The sequence below is a fragment of the Oncorhynchus keta genome, unplaced genomic scaffold, assembly GCF_023373465.1.
Source record: "Oncorhynchus keta strain PuntledgeMale-10-30-2019 unplaced genomic scaffold, Oket_V2 Un_contig_4096_pilon_pilon, whole genome shotgun sequence".
Taxonomy (NCBI): domain Eukaryota; kingdom Metazoa; phylum Chordata; class Actinopteri; order Salmoniformes; family Salmonidae; genus Oncorhynchus; species Oncorhynchus keta.
This window is the reverse complement of record NW_026287597.1, coordinates 1-18237: the sequence shown is the minus strand read 5'-3', so window position 1 is coordinate 18237 and position 18237 is coordinate 1. Positions and strand designations below refer to the sequence as shown.

The 18237-nt window shown below is 48.7% G+C and overlaps 1 protein-coding gene and 1 long non-coding RNA gene across 2 annotated transcripts; both read right to left on the bottom strand.

The window, feature by feature from the left end:
* Nucleotides 1-3619: 3619 nt before the first annotated feature.
* Nucleotides 3620-17853, bottom strand: LOC127924479 (neuronal acetylcholine receptor subunit alpha-9-I-like). Its single transcript, XM_052509191.1, has 6 exons — nt 17679-17853; nt 15994-16210; nt 13122-13256; nt 9159-9274; nt 5259-5807; nt 3620-3903 (listed from the first exon to the last, which is right to left on the bottom strand). The coding sequence occupies exons 1-6, from the start codon at nt 17784-17786 to the stop codon at nt 3733-3735; spliced, it is 1296 nt and encodes a 431-aa protein (XP_052365151.1). The 5' UTR covers nt 17787-17853; the 3' UTR covers nt 3620-3732.
* Nucleotides 6134-8670, bottom strand: LOC127924480 (uncharacterized). The gene is made up of 3 exons (XR_008117975.1): nt 8066-8670; nt 6583-6677; nt 6134-6301 (listed from the first exon to the last, which is right to left on the bottom strand). It is a non-coding gene; the product is annotated as an uncharacterized LOC127924480 (long non-coding RNA).
* Nucleotides 17854-18237: the final 384 nt, after the last annotated feature.

Sequence of the window (18237 nt, the reverse complement as noted above, 5' to 3'; positions counted from 1 at the left end):
GACCAGGTGAATTCAGATGAAAGCTCTGATCCCTTTACCTGGTAGTACACACTGAGTGGACAAAACATTAGGAACACCATGACCCAGACTGACCAGGTGAAAGCTCTGATCCCTTTACCTGGTAGTACACACTGAGTGGACAAAACATTAGGAACACCATGACCCAGACTGACCAGGTGAAAGCTCTGATCCCTTTACCTGGTAGTACACTGAGTGGACAAAACATTAGGAACACCATGACCCAGACTGACCAGGTGAAAGCTCTGATCCATTTACCTGGTAGTACACACTGAGTGGACAAAACATTAGGAACACCATGACCCAGACTGACCAGGTGAATTCAGATGAAAGCTCTGATCCCTTTACCTGGTAGTACACACTGAGTGGACAAAACATTAGGAACACCATGACCCAGACTGACCAGGTGAAAGCTCTGATCCCTTTACCTGGTAGTACACACTGAGTGGACAAAACATTAGGAACACCATGACCCAGACTGACCAGGTGAAAGCTCTGATCCCTTTACCTGGTAGTACACACTGAGTGGACAAAACATTAGGAACACCATGACCCAGACTGACCAGGTGAAAGCTCTGTGATCCCTTTACCTGGTAGTACACACTGAGTGGACAAAACATTAGGAACACCATGACCCAGACTGACCAGGTGAAAGCTCTGATCCCTTTACCTGGTAGTACACACTGAGTGGACAAAACATTAGGAACACCATGACCCAGACTGACCAGGTGAAAGCTCTGATCCATTTACCTGGTAGTACACACTGAGTGGACAAAACATTAGGAACACCATGACCCAGACTGACCAGGTGAATTCAGATGAAAGCTCTGATCCCTTTACCTGGTAGTACACACTGAGTGGACAAAACATTAGGAACACCATGACCCAGACTGACCAGGTGAAAGCTCTGATCCCTTTACCTGGTAGTACACACTGAGTGGACAAAACATTAGGAACACCATGACCCAGACTGACCAGGTGAATTCAGATGAAAGCTCTGATCCATTTACCTGGTAGTACACACTGAGTGGACAAAACATTAGGAACACCATGACCCAGACTGACCAGGTGAAAGCTCTGATCCCTTTACCTGGTAGTACACACTGCGTGGACAAAACATTAGGAACACCATGACCCAGACTGACCAGGTGAAAGCTCTGATCCCTTTACCTGGTAGTACACACTGAGTGGACAAAACATTAGGAACACCATGACCCAGACTGACCAGGTGAAAGCTCTGTGATCCCTTTACCTGGTAGTACACACTGAGTGGACAAAACATTAGGAACACCATGACCCAGACTGACCAGGTGAAAGCTCTGTGATCCCTTTACCTGGTAGTACACACTGAGTGGACAAAACATTAGGAACACCATGACCCAGACTGACCAGGTGAAAGCTCTGATCCCTTTACCTGGTAGTACACACTGAGTGGACAAAACATTAGGAACACCATGACCCAGACTGACCAGGTGAAAGCTCTGATCCCTTTACCTGGTAGTACACACTGAGTGGACAAAACATTAGGAACACCATGACCCAGACTGACCAGGTGAATTCAGATGAAAGCTCTGATCCCTTTACCTGGTAGTACACACTGAGTGGACAAAACATTAGGAACACCATGACCCAGACTGACCAGGTGAATTCAGATGAAAGCTCTGATCCATTTACCTGGTAGTACACACTGAGTGGACAAAACATTAGGAACACCATGACCCAGACTGACCAGGTGAATTCAGGTGAAAGCTCTGATCCCTTTACCTGGTAGTACACACTGAGTGGACAAAACATTAGGAACACCATGACCCAGACTGACCAGGTGAATTCAGGTGAAAGCTCTGATCCCTTTACCTGGTAGTACACACTGAGTGGACAAAACATTAGGAACACCATGACCCAGACTGACCAGGTGAAAGCTCTGATCCCTTTACCTGGTAGTACACACTGAGTGGACAAAACATTAGGAACACCATGACCCAGACTGACCAGGTGAAAGCTCTGATCCCTTTACCTGGTAGTACACACTGAGTGGACAAAACATTAGGAACACCATGACCCAGACTGACCAGGTGAATTCAGATGAAAGCTCTGATCCATTTACCTGGTAGTACACACTGAGTGGACAAAACATTAGGAACACCATGACCCAGACTGACCAGGTGAAAGCTCGGATCCCTTTACCTGGTAGTACACACTGAGTGGACAAAACATTAGGAACACCATGACCCAGACTGACCAGGTGAATTCAGATGAAAGCTCTGATCCATTTACCTGGTAGTACACACTGAGTGGACAAAACATTAGGAACACCATGACCCAGACTGACCAGGTGAAAGCTCTGATCCCTTTACCTGGTAGTACACACTGAGTGGACAAAACATTAGGAACACCATGACCCAGACTGACCAGGTGAAAGCTCTGATCCCTTTACCTGGTAGTACACACTGAGTGGACAAAACATTAGGAACACCATGACCCAGACTGACCAGGTGAAAGCTCTGATCCCTTTACCTGGTAGTACACACTGAGTGGACAAAACATTAGGAACACCATGACCCAGACTGACCAGGTGAAAGCTCTGATCCCTTTACCTGGTAGTACACACTGAGTGGACAAAACATTAGGAACACCATGACCCAGACTGACCAGGTGAAAGCTCTGATCCCTTTACCTGGTAGTACACACTGAGTGGACAAAACATTAGGAACACCATGACCCAGACTGACCAGGTGAATTCAGGTGAAATCTCTGATCCCTTTACCTGGTAGTACACACTGAGTGGACAAAACATTAGGAACACCATGACCCAGACTGACCAGGTGAATTCAGATGAAAGCTCTGATCCCTTTACCTGGTAGTACACACTGAGTGGACAAAACATTAGGAACACCATGACCCAGACTGACCAGGTGAATTCAGGTGAAATCTCTGATCCTTTACTGACGACAGTTAGAGTTAAACCCACAACTTTTTTATTGATTTTTATTTAACATTTTATTTCACAAGGCAAGTCAATTTTCAGAACAAATTCTTATTTACAATGACGGCCCTTCGATCAGTGTAGATGAAGGGGAGGAGACACGTAGATGAAGGGGAGGAGACGTGTAGATGAAGGGGAGGAGACATGTAGATGAAGGGGAGGAGACATGTAGATGAAGGGGGGAGGAGACATGTAGATGAAGGGGAGGAGACATGTAGATGAAGGGGAGGAGACATGTAGATGAAGGGGAGGAGACGGGTTGAAGAAGGATGTTTCAGCCTTAAGACATGGATGGTGTGTGTGCGTCATTCAGAGGGTGAAGGGGCAGGACAATAGATTGAAGTGCCTTTGAACGGGGCGTGGTAGTAGGTACCAGGGACACCGGTTAGTGTCAAGAACTGCAACGTTGCTGGGGGTTTTTTTCTACCTATTTCCCAGCCTCTCTCCCCCTCTCCTTCCTCTCCTCCCTCCGCCTCTCCTCCCTACCTCCCTCTCTTCCTCTTGTCCCTTCCTCTTCCTCTCCTCCTTCTTCCTCGCCTCCGTCCCCCTCTCTTCCTCCCTCTCTTCCTCTATTCCCTCCCTCCCTTCCTCCCTCCTTCTCTTCCTCTCCTCCCTCCCTTCCTCATTCCCTCTATCATCCATCCCTCTCCTCCCTCTCTTCTCCTCCCGCTCATCTCTCCTCCCTCCTTCCTCTCTCCCTCTATCCATCCATCTCTCCACCCCTCCCTCCGTCAAGTCGCCTTGCCGATGATGAGGATACTCATGAGGAAGACCATGATGAAGAAGATCCACATGAAGAACCGGTCCATCACCTTGGCAACCTTCTTCCACTCCGCCCCTTTAGCACACGTTGCCCGTTGCTCCCGGAAACAGTTGGCGATGTACTGAATGTTATACACCACCTAGAGGAGAGGGAGGGAGGAGGGGGAGGAGGGAGAGGGAGGGAGGAGGGGGAGGAGGGAGAGGGAGGGAGGAGGGGGGAGGAGAGGGAGGGAGGGAGGAAGAGGGAGGAGAGATGAGAAACAGTTGGCGATGTACTGAATGTTATACACCACCTAGAAGAGAGGGAGGGAGGAGGGGAGGGAGGAGAGGGAGGGAGGAGGGAGGAGGAGGGGGAGGGAGGGAGGAGGGAGGAGAGGGAGGGAGGAGAGATGAGAAACAGTTGGCGATGTACTGAATGTTATACACCACCTAGAAGAGAGGGAGGGAGGAGAGAGAGATAGGGAGGGAGGGGAGGGATGGAGGGGGTTCGGGAGGGAGGGAGATTTGGGAGAGAGGGAGGGAAGGAGGGGAGGGAGGGATGGAGAGGAAAGAGAGGGAGTGGAGGGAGAGGAAAGAGAGGAGAGGAAGGAGAGGGGGAGGAAGGAGAGGGAGGGAGGAGGGGGGAGGAGGGAGAGGGAGAGGGAGGAGAGGGAGGGAGGGAGGAGGGGAGGGAGGAGAGGGAGGGAGGAGGGGAGGAGGGAGAGGGAGAGGGAGGAGAGATGTACTGAATGTTATACACCACCTAGAGGAGAGGGAGGGAGGAGGGGGAGGAGGGGGAGGAGGGAGGAGGGAGAGGGAGGAGGGAGGAGAGGGAGGGAGGAGAGATGAGAAACAGTTGGCGATGTACTGAATGTTATACACCACCTAGAGGAGAGGGAGGGAGGAGGGAGAGGGAGGGAGGAGGGGGAGGAGGGAGGGGAGGAGAGAGATGGAGGGAGGGAGGGAGAGAGGGAGGGAGAGAGGAGAGAGAGGGAGGGAGGGAGGGAGGGAGGGAGGGAGGGAGGGAGGGAGGGAGGGAGGGAGGGAGGGAGGGAGGGAGGGAGGGAGGGAGGGAGGGAGGGGAGATGAGAAACAGTTGGCGATGTACTGAATGTTATACACCACCTAGAAGAGAGGGAGGGAGGAGAGAGATAGGGACGGAGGGGGAGGGATGGAGGGGGTTCGGGAGGGAGGGAGATTTGGGAGAGAGGGAGGGAAGGAGGGGAGGGAGTGGATGGAGAGGAAAGAGAGGGAGTGGAGGGAGAGGAAAGAGAGTGAGAGGAAGGAGAGGGGGAGGAAGGAGAAGGGGTTCAGGAGAGGAAGGAGAGAGGGAGGGAGAGGAATGAGAGAGGGGAGGGAGAGGAAGGAGAGAGGGAGGGAGAGGAAGGAGAGAGGGAGGGAGAGGAAGGAGAGAGGGAGGGAGGGAGACGAAGGAGAGAGGGAGGGAGAGGAAGGAGAGAAAGAGAGGCACAGCTTGATAAATCCTGATGTGTGTGATGCAGTGGGCATTAGTCACCTGTTTGTGGTGTGGGCAGGGGCAGGAGCAGGCTGGGGCCGAGGCTGGGTTGAGGTGCTTCTCCTTGGGGTAAGGCAGCGGCTCATTCAGCCCACCATTCTGGAGGTTCCCTGGAGGGGGTGCCTGATAGTCCAGCTCCTCTCTCCCGATGTGGTGGTAATGTCTCAGGGGCTCCCTCTTCTCCTCGCCCCCTTCCCCCTTGGAGGTCTGGCTCGGGTTGCTGTGATGGTTCTGGTTACTACGGTTACTGTAATGATCGTCGCGGTGCCCGCCGTTAGCGTAACAACTGTTGTCGAGGTGATTTTGATGGGTGCTGTGGTGGTTTTGGAGGTGCCCGTTGCCGTACTGGTACGGAGCGAGGCGATGGCAGTCGTCTTGGTAACAGCCGTCATGGTAGAGGTCGTCGTGGTAATGGTTCCGTGCCAGGGCGGAGTTGCCCGACATTGGTTCCTCACTGTAGAGAGGTGTTCTCTCACTCTCTGGTGTAGTGCAGTTCTCCCCCACCTCGTACACAAACAGGATCTTAGACATGTAGTCAATGATGAGTACCTGGGAACACACACACACACACACACACACACACACACACACACACACACACACACACACACACACACACACACACACACACACACACACACACACACACACAGTGTCACAAAGATAGAGACATACTGTAAACACACACACACACACACACACACACACACACACACACACACACACACACACACACACACACAGTGACACAGAGCTCCAGACTTTGGCCCAGTGGAAAACAGGCTTGGCCCACCTTGGCCCAGTCAGGAACAGGCTTGGCCCACCTTGGCCCAGGGAGGAACAGGCTTGGCCTACCTTGGTCCAGTGAGGAACAGGCTTGGCCTACCTTGGCCCAGGGAGGAACAGGCTTGGCCTACCTTGGTCCAGTGAGGAACAGGCTTGGCCTACCTTGGCCCAGAGAGGAACAGGCTTGGCCCTACCTTGGCCCAGTGAGGAACAGGCTTGGCCCTACCTTGGCCCAGTGAGGAACAGGCTTGGCCTACCTTGGCCCAGTGAGGAACAGGCTTGGTCTACCTTGGCCCAGTGAGGAAAAGGCTTGGCCCTACCTTGGCCCAGTGAGGAACAGGCTTGGCCCACCTTGGCCCAGTGAGGAACAGGCTTGGCCTACCTTGGCCCAGTGAGGAACAGGCTTGGCCTACCTTGGCCCAGTGAGGAACAGGCTTGGCCTACCTTGGCCCAGTGAGGAACAGGCTTGGCCCTACCTTGGCCCAGTGAGGAACAGGCTTGGCCTACCTTGGCCCAGTGAGGAACAGGCTTGGCCTACCTTGGCCCAGTGAGGAACAGGCTTGGCCTACCTTGGCCCAGTGAGGAACAGGCTTGGCCCTACCTTGGCCCAGCGAGGAACAGGCTTGGCCCTACCTTGGCCCAGGGAGGAACAGGCTTGGCCCTACCTTGGCCCAGTGAGGAACAGGCTTGGCCTACCTTGGCCCAGTGAGGAACAGGCTTGGCCTACCTTGGCCCAGTGAGGAACAGGCTTGGTCTACCTTGGCCCAGTGAGGAACAGGCTTGGCCATACCTTGGCCCAGTGAGGAACAGGCTTGGTCTACCTTGGCCCAGTGAGGAACAGGCTTGGCCTACCTTGGCCCAGTGAGGAACAGGCTTGGCCTACCTTGGCCCAGTGAGGAACAGGCTTGGCCCTACCTTGGCCCAGTGAGGAACAGGCTTGGTCTACCTTGGCCCAGTGAGGAACAGGCTTGGCCTACCTTGGCCCAGTGAGGAACAGGCTTGGCCTACCTTGGCCCAGTGAGGAACAGGCTTGGCCCTACCTTGGCCCAGGGAGGAACAGGCTTGGTCTACCTTGGCCCAGTGAGGAACAGGCTTGGCCTACCTTGGCCCAGTGAGGAACAGGCTTGGCCTACCTTGGCCCAGTGAGGAACAGGCTTGGCCTACCTTGGCCCAGTGAGGAACAGGCTTGGCCCTACCTTGGCCCAGTGAGGAACAGGCTTGGCCTACCTTGGCCCAGTGAGGAACAGGCTTGGCCCTACCTTGGCCCAGTGAGGAACAGGCTTGGCCCTACCTTGGCCCAGCGAGGAACAGGCTTGGCCCTACCTTGGCCCAGTGAGGAACAGGCTTGGCCCTACCTTGGCCCAGTGAGGAACAGGCTTGGCCCTACCTTGGCCCAGGGAGGAACAGGCTTGGCCTACCTTGGCCCAGCGAGGAACAGGCTTGGCCTACCTTGGCCCAGTGAGGAACAGGCTTGGCCCTACCTTGGCCCAGCGAGGAACAGGCTTGGCCCTACCTTGGCCTAGTGAGGAACAGGCTTGGCCCTACCTTGGCCCAGAGAGGAACAGGCTTGGTCTACCTTGGCCCAGTGAGGAACAGGCTTGGCCCTACCTTGGCCCAGTGAGGAACAGGCTTGGCCCTACCTTGGCCCAGTGAGGAACAGGCTTGGCCCTACCTTGGCCCAGTAGAGGAACAGGCTTGGTCTACCTTGGCCCAGTGAGGAACAGGCTTGGCCCTACCTTGGCCCAGTGAGGAACAGGCTTGGCCTACCTTGGCCCAGTGAGGAACAGGCTTGGCCCTACCTTGGCCCAGTGAGGAACAGGCTTGGCCCTACCTTGGCCCAGTGAGGAACAGGCTTGGCCCTACCTTGGCCCAGGGAGGAACAGGCTTGGCCTACCTTGGCCCAGCGAGGAACAGGCTTGGCCTACCTTGGCCCAGTGAGGAACAGGCTTGGCCCTACCTTGGCCCAGTGAGGAACAGGCTTGGCCCTACCTTGGCCCAGTGAGGAACAGGCTTGGCCCTACCTTGGCCCAGTGAGGAACAGGCTTGGCCCTACCTTGGCCCAGTGAGGAACAGGCTTGGTCTACCTTGGCCCAGCGAGGAACAGGCTTGGCCTACCTTGGCCCAGTGAGGAACAGGCTTGGCCCACCTTGGCCCAGTGAGGAACAGGCTTGGCCCACCTTGGCCCAGTGAGGAACAGGCTTGGCCTTCTTTGGCCCAGTGAGGAACAGGCTTGGCCCTACCTTGGCCCAGTGAGGAACAGGCTTGGCCTACCTTGGCCCAGTAGAGAACAGGCTTGGCCCTACCTTGGCCCAGTGAGGAACAGGCTTGGTCTACCTTGGCCCAGTGAGGAACAGGCTTGGCCTACCTTGGCCCAGTGAGGAACAGGCTTGGTCTACCTTGGCCCAGTGAGGAACAGGCTTGGTCTACCTTGGCCCAGTGAGGAACAGGCTTGGCCCTACCTTGGCCCAGCGAGGAACAGGCTTGGCCCTACCTTGGCCCAGTGAGGAACAGGCTTGGCCTACCTTGGCCCAGTGAGGAACAGGCTTGGCCCTACCTTGGCCCAGTGAGGAACAGGCTTGGCCTACCTTGGCCCAGTAGAGAACAGGCTTGGCCCTACCTTGGCCCAGTGAGGAACAGGCTTGGCCCTACCTTGGCCCAGTGAGGAACAGGCTTGCCCTACCTTGGCCCAGTGAGGAACAGGCTTGGTCTACCTTGGCCCAGTGAGGAACAGGCTTGGCCTACCTTGGCCCAGTGAGGAACAGGCTTGCCCTACCTTGGCCCAGTGAGGAACAGGCTTGGCCTACCTTGGCCCAGTGAGGAACAGGCTTGGCCTACCTTGGCCCAGTGAGGAACAGGCTTGGTCTACCTTGGCCCAGTGAGAAACAGGCTTGGTCTACCTTGGCCCAGCGAGGAACAGGCTTGGCCTACCTTGGCCCAGTGAGGAACAGGCTTGGCCTACCTTGGCCCAGCGAGGAACAGGCTTGGCCTACCTTGGCCCAGCGAGGAACAGGCTTGGTCTACCTTGGCCCAGTGAGGAACAGGCTTGGCCTACCTTGGCCCAGCGAGGAACAGGCTTGGTCTACCTTGGCCCAGTGAGGAACAGGCTTGGCCTACCTTGGCCCAGTGAGGAACAGGCTTGGCCTCTGCACCACAGAAATGGATGTTCATGATGAAGATGGTCAGAGATGTCGAGGCCGTGATCATCGTCATCGTCGCTATGTAGTACTTCCCTGGAACACACACACACACACACACACACACACACACACACACACACACACACACACACACACACACACACACACACACACACACACACACACACACACACACACACACACACACATTTAGTATACTCTCTGAGGCATCATATTATCACCTATATAGGGAACACTCTCAGAGGGAGGCATCATATTATCACCTATATAGGGAACACTCTCTGAGGGAGGCATCATATTATCACCTATATAGGGAACACTCTCTGAGGCATCATATTATCACCTATATAGGGAACACTCTCAGAGGCATCATATTATCACCTATATAGGGAACACTCTCTGAGGCATCATATTATCACCTATATAGGGAACACTCTCAGAGGAGGCATCATATTATCACCTATATAGGGAACACTCTCTGAGGGAGGCATCATATTATCACCTATATAGGGAACACTCTCTGAGGCATCATATTATCACCTATATAGGGAACACTCTCTGAGGCATCATATTATCACCTATATAGGGAACACTCTCAGAGGCATCATATTATCACCTATATAGGGAACACTCTCTGAGGCATCATATTATCACCTATATAGGGAACACTCTCAGAGGGAGGCATCATATTATCACCTATATAGGGAACACTCTCAGAGGGAGGCATCATATTATCACCTATATAGGGAACACTCTCTGAGGCATCATATTATCACCTATATAGGGAACACTCTCTGAGGAGGCATCATATTATCACCTATATAGGGAACACTCTCAGAGGAGGCATCATATTATCACCTATATAGGGAACACTCTCTGAGGCATCATATTATCACCTATATAGGGAACACTCTCAGAGGGAGGCATCATATTATCACCTATATAGGGAACACTCTCAGAGGGAGGCATCATATTATCACCTATATAGGGAACACTCTCAGAGGGAGGCATCATATTATCACCTATATAGGGAACACTCTCAGAGGAGGCATCATATTATCACCTATATAGGGAACACTCTCTGAGGCATCATATTATCACCTATATAGGGAACACTCTCAGAGGGAGGCATCATATTATCACCTATATAGGGAACACTCTCAGAGGAGGCATCATATTATCACCTATATAGGGAACACTCTCAGAGGAGGCATCATATTATCACCTATATAGGGAACACTCTCTGAGGCATCATATTATCACCTATATAGGGAACACTCTCAGAGGGAGGCATCATATTATCACCTATATAGGGAACACTCTCAGAGGGAGGCATCATATTATCACCTATATAGGGAACACTCTCAGAGGGAGGCATCATATTATCACCTATATAGGGAACACTCTCTGAGGAGGCATCATATTATCACCTATATAGGGAACACTCTCAGAGGGAGGCATCATATTATCACCTATTATCACATCATATTATCACCTATATAGGGAACACTCTCAGAGGGAGGCATCATATTATCACCTATATAGGGAACACTCTCAGAGGCATCATATTATCACCTATATAGGGAACACTCTCAGAGGGAGGCATCATATTATCACCTATATAGGGAACACTCTCAGAGGGAGGCATCATATTATCACCTATATAGGGAACACTCTCTGAGGGAGGCATCATATTATCACCTATATAGGGAACACTCTCAGAGGGAGGCATCATATTATCACCTATATAGGGAACACTCTCAGAGGCATCATATTATCACCTATATAGGGAACACTCTCTGAGGGAGGCATCATATTATCACCTATATAGGGAACACTCTCTGAGGGAGGCATCATATTATCACCTATATAGGGAACACTCTCTGAGGCATCATATTATCACCTATATAGGGAACACTCTCAGAGGGAGGCATCATATTATCACCTATATAGGGAACACTCTCAGAGGCATCATATTATCACCTATATAGGGAACACTCTCAGAGGGAGGCATCATAATCACCTATATAGGGAACACTCTCAGAGGGAGGCATCATATTATCACCTATATAGGGAACACTCTCTGAGGGAGGCATCATATTATCACCTATATAGGGAACACTCTCAGAGGGAGGCATCATATTATCACCTATATAGGGAACACTCTCAGAGGGAGGCATCATATTATCACCTATATAGGGAACACTCTCAGAGGGAGGCATCATATTATCACCTATATAGGGAACACTCTCAGAGGGAGGCATCATATTATCACCTATATAGGGAACACTCTCAGAGGGAGGCATCATATTATCACCTATATAGGGAACACTCTCAGAGGGAGGCATCATATTATCACCTATATAGGGAACACTCTCAGAGGGAGGCATCATATTATCACCTATATAGGGAACACTCTCTGAGGCATCATATTATCACCTATATAGGGAACACTCTCAGAGGGAGGCATCATATTATCACCTATATAGGGAACACTCTCAGAGGGAGGCATCATATTATCACCTATATAGGGAACACTCTCAGAGGGAGGCATCATATTATCACCTATATAGGGAACACTCTCTGAGGGAGGCATCATATTATCACCTATATAGGGAACACTCTCAGAGGGAGGCATCATATTATCACCTATATAGGGAACACTCTCAGAGGGAGGCATCATATTATCACCTATATAGGGAACACTCTCAGAGGGAGGCATCATATTATCACCTATATAGGGAACACTCTCTGAGGCATCATATTATCACCTATATAGGGAACACTCTCAGAGGCATCATATAATCACCTATATAGGGAACACTCTCAGAGGGAGGCATCATATTATCACCTATATAGGGAACACTCTCAGAGGGAGGCATCATATTATCACCTATATAGGGAACACTCTCAGAGGCATCATATTATCACCTATATAGGGAACACTCTCAGAGGGAGGCATCATATTATCACCTATATAGGGAACACTCTCAGAGGGAGGCATCATATTATCACCTATATAGGGAACACTCTCAGAGGGAGGCATCATATTATCACCTATATAGGGAACACTCTCAGAGGCATCATATTATCACCTATATAGGGAACACTCTCTGAGGGAGGCATCATATTATCACCTATATAGGGAACACTCTCAGAGGGAGGCATCATATTATCACCTATATAGGGAACACTCTCTGAGGCATCATATTATCACCTATATAGGGAACACTCTCAGAGGGAGGCATCATATTATCACCTATATAGGGAACACTCTCTGAGGCATCATATTATCACCTATATAGGGAACACTCTCAGAGGGAGGCATCATATTATCACCTATATAGGGAACACTCTCAGAGGGAGGCATCATATTATCACCTATATAGGGAACACTCTCTGAGGGAGGCATCATATTATCACCTATATAGGGAACACTCTCAGAGGGAGGCATCATATTATCACCTATATAGGGAACACTCTCAGAGGGAGGCATCATATTATCACCTATATAGGGAACACTCTCTGAGGGAGGCATCATATTATCACCTATATAGGGAACACTCTCAGAGGGAGGCATCATATTATCACCTATATAGGGAACACTCTCTGAGGGAGGCATCATATTATCACCTATATAGGGAACACTCTCAGAGGGAGGCATCATATTATCACCTATATAGGGAACACTCTCTGAGGCATCATATTATCACCTATATAGGGAACACTCTCAGAGGGAGGCATCATATTATCACCTATATAGGGAACACTCTCAGAGGGAGGCATCATATTATCACCTATATAGGGAACACTCTCTGAGGCATCATATTATCACCTATATAGGGAACACTCTCAGAGGGAGGCATCATATTATCACCTATATAGGGAACACTCTCAGAGGGAGGCATCATATTATCACCTATATAGGGAACACTCTCTGAGGGAGGCATGCTCTCTGCCACCATCAGTTGGAAGACAGTGAGGGCCAGTAGAACCGTCACGCCCAGAGAAACCTTCTCTCCTGAGTCAGCGGGCAGGTAGAAACCCAGGGGGGCTAGAACAGAACAGAACAAACAACAGCATTAAATAATATAACAATACAATGTAAACAACAACAATAAACAATACAATACAACCACAAACCCAGATGAGCTAGAACAACACAAACAACAGCATTAAAGAATATAACCAACAATACAATGGCAAATAAACAATACAACCACAAACCCAGATGAGCTAGAACAATGAAATAACCAACAATACAATGTAAACAACAACAATAAACAATACAATACAACCACAAACCCAGATGAGCTAGAACAACACAAACAACAGTCACCACAGAATCCTGCATCTCCAACGGCAACATGAACCATAGAGATGGATAGAGGGGTCTAAGCCTGCTGTAGCAACATGAACCATAGAGATGGATAGAGGGGTCTATTTCCCCAAAGCCTGCTGTAGCAGCATGAACCATAGAGATGGATAGAGGGGTCTAAGCCTGCTGTAGGAACATGAACCATAGAGATGGATAGAGGGGTCAACGGCAGCATGAACCATAGAGATGGATAGAGGGGTCAACGGCAGCATGAACCATAGAGATGGATAGAGGGGTCTAAGCCTGGTGTAGGAACATGAACCATAGAGATGGATAGAGGGGTCAACGGCAGCATGAACCATAGAGATGGATAGAGGGGTCAACGGCAGCATGAACCATAGAGATGGATAGAGGGGTCAACGGCAACATGAACCATAGAGATGGATAGAGGGGTCAACGGCAGCATGAACCATAGAGATGGATAGAGGGGTCAACGGCAGCATGAACCATAGAGATGGATAGAGGGGTCTAAGCCTGCTGTAGCAACATGAACCATAGAGATGGATAGAGGGGTCTAAGCCTGCTGTAGCAACATGAACGTACCATAGAGATGGATAGAGGGGTCTAAGCCTGCTGTAGCAACATGAACCATAGAGATGGATAGAGGGGTCTATTTCCCCAAAACCTGCTGTAGCAGCATGAACCATAGAGATGGATAGAGGGGTCTAAGCCTGCTGTAGCAACATGAACCATAGAGATGGATAGAGGGGTCTAAGCCTGCTGTAGCAACATGAACCATAGAGATGGATAGAGGGGTCAAAGCCTGCTGTAGCAACATGAACCATAGAGATGGATAGAGGGGTCTAAGCCTGCTGTAGCAACATGAACCATAGAGATGGATAGAGGGGTCTAAGCCTGCTGTAGCAACATGAACCATAGAGATGGATAGAGGGGTCTAAGCCTGCTGTGGCACCATGAACGTACCATAGAGATGGATAGAGGGGTCTAATCGTCCCAAAGCCTGCTTTATACTACCACTAATACCAATATAACTATTACTAGTAATACTATTAATAATACAAACAATAATAATAACAATAATAATAACAATGAGAAACAATAATGATAACAATAACAATAATATTAACAATAATAATACCAATAATATTAATAATACCAATACTATTAATAATAATAACAATATTAATATAACAAATAACAAATAACAAATAACAAATATAATATAACAATAATGTTATTAATAATAACTATAACAATAACATAACAATAATATTAATATTAATAACAATAATAATAATATGAATAATGCTAATAATGATGGTGCTATAACCAATAATATTAATAATAACAATAGTTAATAATATTAATAATATTAATAATAATAATAATGATGATATTAATAATAACTATACCAATAACAATAATATGAATATTAATAACAATAATAAATAATAATAATGATGGTAAACCAATGTATTAATAATGATGGTGCTGGTGATTCCAGTACCTAGGAATATTAATAATGATGGTGCAACAATAGTATTAATAATAATAAGTACCTAATAATAGTAATAATGATGGTGCTGGTGATACCAGTACCTAGGAATATTAATAATGATGGTGCTGGTGATACCAGTACCTAATAATAGTAATAATGATGGTGCTGGTGATACCAGTATAGTATTAATAATAATAATATTAATAATGTTAATAATGCTGAGGAATATTAAATAAACAATAATAATAATAATATTAATAATGTTAATAATGATGGTGCTGGTGATACCAGTACCTAGGAATATTAATAATGATGGTGCTGGTGATACCAGTACCTAGGAATATTAATAACAATAATAATAATAATATTAATAATGTTAATAATGATGATGCTAGTGATACCAGTACCTAGGAATATTAATAATGATGGTGCTGGTGATACCAGTACCTAGGAATATTAATAATGATGGTGCTGGTGATACCAGTACCTAGGAATATTAATAACAACAATAATATTAATAATATTAATAATGATGGTGCTGGTGATACCAGTACCTAGGAATATTAATAATGATGGTGCTGGTGATACCAGTACCTAGGAATATTAATAATGATGGTGCTGGTGATACCAGTACCTAGGAATATTAATAATGATGGTGCTGGTGATACCAGTACCTAGGAATATTAATAATGATGGTGCTGGTGATACCAGTACCTAGGAATATTAATAATGATGGTGCTGGTGATACCAGTACCTAGGAATATTAATAATGATGGTGCTGGTGATACCAGTACCTAGGAATATTAATAATGATGGTGCTGGTGATACCAGTACCTAGGAATATTAATAATGATGGTGCTGGTGATACCAGTACCTAGGAATATTAATAATGATGGTGCTGGTGATACCAGTACCTAGGAATATTAATAATGATGGTGCTGGTGATACCAGTACCTAGGAATGAGATGAGGAAGCAGGGCAGTAGCAGATTGAAGATGTAGAAGAGAGACCGTCTCTTCAGGTGGAGGGTGTAGGTGATGTCAGGATACGGGTCTGAGCAGCAGCCGTACATGATGACGTTGCGGACCGCCGGCATTCCGTGACACTCCCACTCCACGTTCTCCACAAAGTCCGACAGGTCCCCACTGTCCATCCCCATGGCAACGTCCACCTGGAGACACAGTATACACACTTACAGTATACAGACTGTCCATCCCCGTGGCAACGTCCACCTGGAGACACAGTATACACACTTACAGTATACAGACTGTCCATCCCCGTGGCAACGTCCACCTGGAGACACAGTATACACACTTACAGTATACAGACTGTCCATCCCCGTGGCAACGTCCACCTGGAGACACAGTATACACACTTACAGTATACAGACTGTCCATCCCCGTGGCAACGTCCACCTGGAGACACAGTATACACACTTACAGTATACAGACTGTCCATCCCCGTGGCAACGTCCACCTGGAGACACAGTATACACACTTACAGTATACAGACTGTCCATCCCCGTGGCAACGTCCACCTGGAGACACAGTATACACACTTACAGTATACAGACTGTCCATCCCCGTGGCAACGTCCACCTGGAGACACAGTATACACACTTACAGTATACAGACTGTGCATCCCCGTGGCAACGTCCACCTGGAGACACAGTATACACACTTACAGTATACAGACTGTCCATCCCCGTGGCAACGTCCACCTGGAGACACAGTATACACACTTACAGTATACAGACTGTCCATCCCCGTGGCAACGTCCACCTGGAGACACAGTATACACACTTACAGTATACAGACTGTCCATCCCCGTGGCAACGTCCACCTGGAGACACAGTATACACACTTACAGTATACAGACTGTCCATCCCCGTGGCAACGTCCACCTGGAGACACAGTATACACACTTACAGTATACAGACTATTTTTTATTGTACCTTTATTTAACCAGGCAAGTCAGTTAAGAACAAATTCTTATTTTCAATGACGGCCTGGGAACAGTGGGTTAACTGCCTGTTCAGGGGCAGAACGACAGATTTGTACCTTGTCAGCTCGGGGATTTGAACTTGCAACCTTCCGGTTACTAGCCCAACGCTCTAACCACTAGGCTACCATGCCGCCTCTACACTCTAACCACTAGGCTACCCTGCCGCCTCTACACTCTAACCACTAGGCTACCATGCCGCCCCTTACAGTATACACACACACAGTATACACACACACACAATCATACACACACACACACACACACACACACACACACACACACACACACACACACACACACACACACACACACACACACACACACACACACACACACACACACACACACACACAGTATACACACACTAATGTCACAAATCACATTGTATACACACATATTTAGTTGTAGCTAATGTCTGTCTGTCAAATCAAATGTGTCTGTCTGTCTGTCATACTGTTCATATTTAGTTGTTATTGTCTGTCTGTCTGTCTGTCTGTCTGTCTGTCTGTCTGTCTGTCTGTCTGTCTGTCTGCCTGCCTGTCTGTCTGTCTGTCTGTCTGTCTGTCTGTCTGTCTGTCTGTCTGTCTGTCTGTCTGTCTGTCTGTCTGTCTGTCTGTCTGTCTGTCTGTCTGTACCTGGTTGCCGTTGTATGTCCAGGACCCAAACGTGAGGTTACACCACTGCCAGTCGAAGGGAAAGTAGGAGACGTCCACAACACAGGAGCTCTTGGTGATGGCCGGCATGTCCCAGGTTATCTCTCCATTGTAACGTAACACCACGTTGGTGTCTGCTGGACCAGATGCTTCCTCATCAGCCCTACACACAGAGACAGAGACACGCAGAGACACAGAGACACACAGCACGGAGACACACAGAGACACAGAGAGACAGAGACACACAGACACAGAGACATACAGACACACACAGAGACACACAGACACAAGACAAACGGACACACAGAGACACACAGAGACAGAGACACACAGAGACACAGAGACATACAGACACACAGAGACACACAGACACACAGAGACACACAGACACACAGAGACACACAGAGACACACAGAGACACAGGGAACACACAGACACACAGAGACCCAGAGACACAGAGACAAACACAGAGACACACAGACACACAGACAAACCACAGTAGACACAGAGACACACCCAGTAAATATACACATAGAGAGGT

Coding starts and splice junctions, on each gene's coding strand:
- LOC127924479 (XM_052509191.1), bottom strand. CDS start 17,786: ATGCCGGCCATCACCAAGAGCTCCTGTGTTGTGGACGTCTCCTACTTT. Junction 16,211..17,678: donor GGACATACAACGGCAACCAG/GTACAGACAGAC, acceptor CTGTGTCTCCAG/GTGGACGTTGCCATGGGGAT. Junction 9,275..13,121: donor AGAGAGTGTTCCCTATATAG/GTGATAATATGA, acceptor TGTGTGTTCCAG/GGAAGTACTACATAGCGACG.